Source organism: Triticum aestivum, chromosome 2A, assembly GCF_018294505.1.
Source record: "Triticum aestivum cultivar Chinese Spring chromosome 2A, IWGSC CS RefSeq v2.1, whole genome shotgun sequence".
NCBI lineage: Eukaryota > Viridiplantae > Streptophyta > Magnoliopsida > Poales > Poaceae > Triticum > Triticum aestivum.
The window spans coordinates 573,175,732-573,182,866 of NC_057797.1; the positions used below are offsets into that span (position 1 = coordinate 573,175,732).

Consider the following 7,135-nt stretch of genomic DNA (forward strand, 5'->3'; position numbering starts at 1 on the left):
GACAGCACGCGGATGGCCCCCGCGTCGCAAGTCACGTTCACCATGTACAGCCCGCCGGCGAGCGTCGTCACCGGGCCGACCCGGCTCAGGCCGTCGAACTCCTTGAGCGCGTAGTGCTTGGCCAGCGCGTGGTACATCATCAGGTTCTTGAGCTGGTGCTTCTTCAGACCCGACAGCACCTGCAACGGTCGCCAACATCCTATTCCTATCAGATCGAGACGATGGTATGATTATTTCTTGCGTGATGAAAAGTTAAGTTACCGACGGGTGGACGGCGGCGAAGGCCCTGTCGGCGGGGGCGAAGATGGTGATGCCGTGGTGAGTCCGGTAGGCCTGGTTCTCGAACACCTCCACGAGGTTGGTCTGATTGAGGTACCTGAGGAAGGTCTGGAAGGGCCGTTCTGGCGTCAGGATCTCGGTAAGGTTGGCGCGGGGGCCCACTTCGTCGGCGAGCGGAACGGACAGGGACAGTGCGGCGGCGAGGAGCGCAACCACCAACTTCATCGTGCAACTGCCGCAGTGCACACGTGGCCTGAGCTGAGCTGCGCGTATGTCCGTTCTTTGTGCAGAGGTGAGAGCTTCCTAATTTTGAGGCGGTTAAGAGGATCGACGCAGGACGGTGTCAAAAGACGGAGGCAAGAGAGATCGAGGAGAGCTCTTGTTCTTCAGAACGTAACTGAAAACAGACACGTTGATTCACGTGCCCAAGTAAAGTTGGCTCTCAATCTCTCATGTTTACGATATAATTCTACTCCTAGATACATCCATCTCTACGACAAGTATTTTCGGATGAAGGAAATACAATAGTACATACAAGCAGTGCATACATTATGATGTGCATCATTTACATTATGTTGTACACCATTTCGGCGGAATAAATAAACAATTGTGCTAATTCTCAGTCGACTGAGAATTAGCTATGTCTCAGTCGACGAGTTTTTTTTGGTACAATTTGATTGATCAGTGATTTGTGGCTGAGATAGGTATTCCTCTCGTCCAAAAACATACTGGCCTTGTCCACTGGGCAGAGCGTACCTTCAGGGGCTTTGCTCCGTATCTAGCCGTGGGCTGTGGCTTGATGTCCTTTCCAAATTCTCTTTTTTGTTTTTTTATTTTCTCACTCATAGGTCTCCCATGCCAACATTTTGTATTTTTCTTTTTTGATGTTGGGCTTGTGTGTACAGTACGAATCACACTGGTGCAGCTCACTGTGTGTATACACGTACCTTTTTCCTTTTTATATTTCCTTTTTCCTTTTGTATTTTAGTGTTTTATTTATCATTTTATTTGTATAAAACTGTTTTCACTTGTATTTCTATTTTTATTTTTTTAATTTCTTATTTTATAATAAATGGAAGAACTAATTTCTTTTAGAATGGACATTTTGACAAGCATTTTGCATTTTTTAAGTTTCAGTACTGTTAAATCTCAAACGGTTTAGACTTCACAAAGTCGTCAACCGTCTGCGTTACTTGCTTTAAGAATCGCATTGGATTGTGAGTTTTCTCATTTTGGCATGCTAAGGCGTGTGACCAGCTCGCTTTTTCTCTGTTTCTTTTCGGCTTGGGCTCTTTCTTTTTTGTTCTTTTAGATTCTTTTTTTCTGTCGGGCCTGTTGTTGGTTGGGGCGTGCTGGACGGGCCCAAAGTTTTTTTTTTGCCTTTTGTTCCTTCCATTTTTGCATTTTTTCCCTTTATTTGTTGTTGACTGCCTTTTGTAGTAAACCGGGGTTGTTTGACTGCAAGGAGTTAGGGGGCTGGGGGTTGAACATGTGGATTCTCTTAAAATGTGCAATAGTTTTAACATATGTAGACTTTTTTATTGGACATTTTTTGTGCATAATTTATTTAAATATGGGATAATATGTTTATTTCACACGTATGTATGTACATATGCAAATATATTTTCCATTTTGGTATATCCTTCCTCCATACACTTTTTTAAATTTGTTTCGTTCATATCGTTTGACATGATATTTTTCAAAATATTCGGTTTTTGTTTGTTACTGTTGTCAATTCATCTTCCCTATTTTTATATTTATTTATTTTGTTCCCTTTTATATTCTGTTTTCGCGTATTCTTATTTTTATTCCATTTGTATGTTCCTTTTATTTTCTTCACGTTTATTTTCTTTTTTGTGATAGTTTTCTCCATCTTATGTAAAACTATTTTTTATTTTGTCGTCTTTTTGGTAGATGGAGAATTAGTGATATCTCGGTTGATTCGGTAGCCATGCATTCTAGACACTAAGTTGACGTGTCGTCGTGTGTATTTGTTTTTATGGTCTTGTTTGTCTTTATATATACTATCACCTCTTTCTTTTATTATCTTTTTAGTTAAACTGGAAAGGATATTGTTGTCTCCTCGGGGACATCTCATAAAATTGTAACAATATAGAGAAGTTTAATATGGCCCATGTGTAAGGATGACACACACAAATTTGGAAAGAAAGAAAAAGATATTTGGACTAGTAGGGGGTGCCGGCTAGTTGCATGTTCATCACTATACATGCAACTGCAAGTGTTGAAATTGGACTGCAACTGCATGCCCCCCAATGCGACTATAACTAGGCTAGTAAGGGGATGTCGACCAATTGCATGTCCATCACTAGACATGCAACTGCAAGTATTGGAACCAGACTGCATGTGCATGGCCCCAACGCGACTGCAACTGGGCTAGTTGGGAGGTTGTCGGCTAGTTGCATGTCCATCACTAGACATATAACTCCAAGTGTTAGAACTGGATCACAATTGCATGCCTTCAACCCGACTTCAACTACACTAGTAGGGGTTGTTGACCAATTGCTTGTCCATCATTACACATGCAACTGCAAGTGTGAACCAGATTGCAACTGCATGCCCCCAATCTGACTGCAACCGGGCTAGTAGGGGGGGGGGTTGTCGGCCAGTTGCATGTCCATCACAAGACATGCGATTACAAGCGTTGAAACATGAATGTGATTGCATGCCCCTCAACGCATCTGCAACTGGGCTAGTAGGGGGTTATCGTCCAGTTGCATGTCCATCACTAGTCATTGCAACTACAAGTGTTGGGACCGGACTCAACTACATGGCCCCCAACACGACTTCAACTGAGCTAGTAGGGGGTTATCGTCCAGTTGCATGCCAATCAATGGACATGCAACTGCATGGACCCCAATGCGGTTGCAACTGGGCTAGTAGGGGAGTTATCAACCAGTTGCATGTCCATCACTAGACATGCAACTGCAAGTGTTGGAACCCAATTGCAACCGCATGCCCCCAACGTGACTGCAAATGGGCTAGTAGGGGGGTTGTCGACCAGTTGATGTCCATCACTAGGCGATGCAAATTCAAGTGTTGAAACCCGGCTGCAACTGCATGGCCCTCAATGTGACTCTAACTAAGCTAGTAGGGGGTTGTCGGCCAGTTGCATGTCCAACATGAGACATGCAACTATATGACCCTAGTGCGACAGCAACTGCGTGTCCCACAGTGAGACAACAACCAGGTCGATATGTGGTTTATCAGCCAATCGCATGTCCATGCCTAGACATGCAATTAGAAGTGTTGTAACCCGACAACAATTGTATGACTCCCAACGCAACTGCAACTCATGGTGAGAGGGGATTGTCTTCGGTTACCTTTTCACAACATTTTTAAATATTCATGCATTTTCTTTCTTTTTATTTTCATTTTTTGTTCTCAATTTTTTAAGACAAAAACATGAATTTTATTTGAATTGTGATCTTTTTAAAAACATGTAATATTTGTCAAATTTTAAAAATTGTGAACTCTCTTCAAATTTGCGATCAACTTTTGAATTCATGAGTTTTTTCAAATTCATAAATATTTCTTAACTTTTTTTGTGCAATTAGTACATACAAACACCACATACACCATGCGTGCAATATGTCTTCTTGTTTTTTTATACATCTTATTTTTTAAAGTATCACCACTTGGTTACGCGCACGCACACACACATACACATAGACTAACCCACGTTATTGCATTTCCATTGTTAGGGCGCAACTTAATTTAGAAAAACAGTGTACATGGTTTTCTTTTTTACTATCTATTGTTTGTTCTTTTACTCGTTTGTTAGATAAATGATTTTTTAATGATACAAAATGATTCAACGCGTACATCCTTTTCCTCTAGTTTTTTCTTCATTGTTTACCTTTTTCTTCAGCTTCTATGTAAAAGTGAGCGAATATTTTGTGGTCCTCTGATGGTTTGTCAACAAAACAAGAAAAATCACAAAGAAAAATACAAGAAAACCCAACAAATAGACAAAACAGCCTAAAGAAACTATGCAGCGAGACAAGTCCATTGAAAAAATAAAAGAAGAAAAAGGTGAGAGAGAGAGACGGGCCCAGCTCAAGACAAGAATTGAAAGCAACGGGCCAGTACAGGTGCATGGATAATACGCTGCTTACAAAGGTGGAGGGCGCTGCTATGGAAAATAAAAAAGATGGATGACGTCATCGACTAGTTGACTGAGATCTAAACACACCCATAAATGAATTTACGAACACTTTCCGGAAGGAAATAAAAATTCATGGCGCGTGCCATCGCATGCAAAGAATTATCGGACTACGCCATCAAAAGCCCGGAGACCAGAAGAACCACGTAGCCAAATGCAAGGCTCCCTGCGCCAACGACCCGGCACGACGAACTCTTGGCGTCCGCATTGTCACTGGCAGCACGCTCGCTGGCGCCCGGGGCGTCGGCCGTCGCCTTGCCCCCACGTCCCGGCGCCGGCGCCGGCGCCATCTCCGGGGTGGCCGGGAAGATCTCCTTGGGCAGCAGCACCCTGTTGAGCGCGTACACCGCGACGGGCGACGTCGAGTACACGCTGCTGGCGAGCTTGGCGGTGGCCCAGCCCGACACGACGCCGATCGTGCCGGCGGCGTATGTGACGTTCACCTTGTACGCGTACATGGACACCGGGCTCGCCGCCGCCAGCTTGGAGAAGGCCGAGAGCGGGTAGTACCTGGGCATGGCGTGGTGCAGCATGAGCGACCGGAGCTGGTCGGTGGTGAGGTTGGACAACACGGTCTCGTTGAGGGCCGCGAACGCCGAGTTCTGGGGCGCGAAGACGGTGATGCCCTGCTTGGTGTCGTTGGCCTGGCTCTGGAACGTCTTGATCACGTCGGTCATGGTGAGGTACTCCAGGAACTTGCCATACGGCCCGGCGAGGGAGAGCAGTTCGGCGAGCTCGACGTAGCGCGGGGCCGGCGCCGGCGCCGGGGCCTCGACGATCGGCGCCCGTGCCTTCTGGGACAAGGCGCCGCGGGAGAGCGCCAGGCAAAGCAATGCGCTGACAAGAACAGCCGTCTTGGGCTCCATTTCTGCAAAACTTGATGGTGTGCGTTACAGGACTTGCTACAAAAGTGCAGATGATGAGCAACTGCACCTGATCGATCGAGGCTGTGGTGAATCTCTACGAAGGCAAGACGTATTTATAGCACATGGTACTTTGATGGATGGTATAAAACTATAGTCTGGAAGTACAGGCCGGGGTTGGCGCTCCGCTGGTGTTAGCTATGCTGTCGATGTTGAGTGGTCAACTGAAGATCTGAACACGGTGATATGGTTCGGGAATGTTTTGTCTGCAGGTAGCGGGGTGACTGCAATTTTGTTCTTCTGATCTGCAGGAACGCTGCGGGTACGTCGGAACAAACAGGATCCGCTTTGGGTTCAGTAAAGTTTTCTCGGGCTGTGATTTTACAGCGATGTCAAAACCTTCTGGCATAGTACTATGTTGTGATGATAGTTGAGCACGTGTGCTTAGCCCTTCAGTTGCCTTGCGATTTACACGGCCGGACGTTCCACGCGACAGATACTCCAATTTATTTGTTTTTGAAAACTGAGCTTTTCCAAAATAGAATAGTACAATTTGGATTATCTAGAGAATAGATCAAGACCGATGAGTATTAAAATGGGAGCACCGACGGAATGCACAGCGGAACCCTCTACAAAAATGCAGAATAGACGTGGAAACTGTTCTCTAGAGGACATGCCAACTGATATTTATTCGTTAAACAAACCAGTGCTGTGTCGGCCAACTCAAAACACAGGTATGATGAATGATGAAATCAAATAATAATGTAGTGTTATATATAGTATAACACGCTCTGAATCTCTGATGCACGTAGTTGTGCTGCACTGCGGGTGCACAAACTCTTGTCCCCGGCGAAAGCTGGAGACGTGCACGCCGCGAGAATTCTGTCTCGGCGCTACTGGGATGCCACCACCCCGAGTCTCACCAGCGCACGTACAGACGAGCATAGCCAAGCCAGATAATAGCATACATGTCCATGTCACGGCTGATACCCGAATCACATTTCACGCGTGCGAGGAAGGAAGCACGACTTAACGAAACGTGTGCGCCTGCCTCGTTTCTGTCTCCCCATTATTCTCTCTGGCAGAGGAGGAACCAGCGAGTTTTTTACGGGCAAGAAGCAAGTGGAGCTTTATTCTTCGTTTGTTCTTTGAGCTCGGCAGTAGTTGGTGTTTACTTGTCATTTGAATCTCGGAAGCAAATGAGTTTCAGTGGAAGCGAAGGGGTTGAAACGGTAAACACATAATGACTCTTGAAGGACCTGTTTAATTGAGACCTAATTTTTTTCTGGAGCGAATTGAGATATAAGGACATCTTCAACGCGGTGCATCAAAACGCCGCTAAACGTCTGGAGAGCGCCGTCCAAACATATTGTGTCACCCAGCGTCGTTCATCAAATGCCCGCGGACCAATCCACACGTTCAAATCCATCAAACTGGAAACAAAGCTCGGGAGGTTTGGAGGAATCCAAACATCCGCCACGTCAAACTCTGGCACACCTGATCCACCCAACCCCTTCCCCCACCCCCCACCCCTTCGAAAATTGTAAACACGCTGAATGTTTACAGAGTTTTACAGGCTCTTTCCAAACTAATCTTCTCCCCCCCTCAAATTTCAGCGGGGTGGGCCCCTCACTTTATTTCTACTCTATATCCACACCCATCAAGACTGTCGCTGCTGCTACACCATTCCGGCCGCCTCCCAGTTTTGCCGGACCGCCGCTTCTCCGCACATGCGCATTGTACTTCGCCGTCGTTCCATCCGTGGATTCGCCCGCGTCCCAGGGATCATCCGCCCCCTGCCGACACCGTC

The 7,135-nt window shown here is 46.0% G+C and overlaps 2 protein-coding genes and 1 non-coding gene across 3 annotated transcripts in view; 1 reads left to right on the forward strand and 2 right to left on the reverse strand.

Annotated features, from left to right (window-relative positions):
- The window catches only part of LOC123191754 (fasciclin-like arabinogalactan protein 7), a 1,432-nt gene extending 613 nt beyond the window's left edge, over window positions 1-819 (reverse strand). Inside the window, exons 1-2 of the mRNA XM_044604371.1 lie at window positions 262-819; window positions 4-179 (exon numbers count right to left, since the gene is read on the reverse strand). Of these exons, the coding sequence (XP_044460306.1) occupies window positions 4-179; window positions 262-504 (419 nt within the window). The 5' untranslated portion in view covers window positions 505-819. The remainder of the gene's footprint in view (window positions 1-3; window positions 180-261) is intronic.
- A 1,537-nt stretch (window positions 820-2,356) lies between these two features.
- LOC123038383 (U6 spliceosomal RNA) lies at window positions 2,357-2,462 on the forward strand. Its single transcript, XR_006417834.1, has one exon. It is a non-coding gene; the product is annotated as a U6 spliceosomal RNA (small nuclear RNA).
- A 1,886-nt stretch (window positions 2,463-4,348) lies between these two features.
- On the reverse strand, window positions 4,349-5,396 carry LOC123185606 (fasciclin-like arabinogalactan protein 7). Its single transcript, XM_044597465.1, has one exon. It carries the CDS (start codon window positions 5,326-5,328, stop codon window positions 4,573-4,575), a length of 756 nt encoding a protein of 251 aa, XP_044453400.1. The 5' UTR covers window positions 5,329-5,396; the 3' UTR covers window positions 4,349-4,572.
- Between the last annotated feature and the right edge of the window lie 1,739 nt (window positions 5,397-7,135).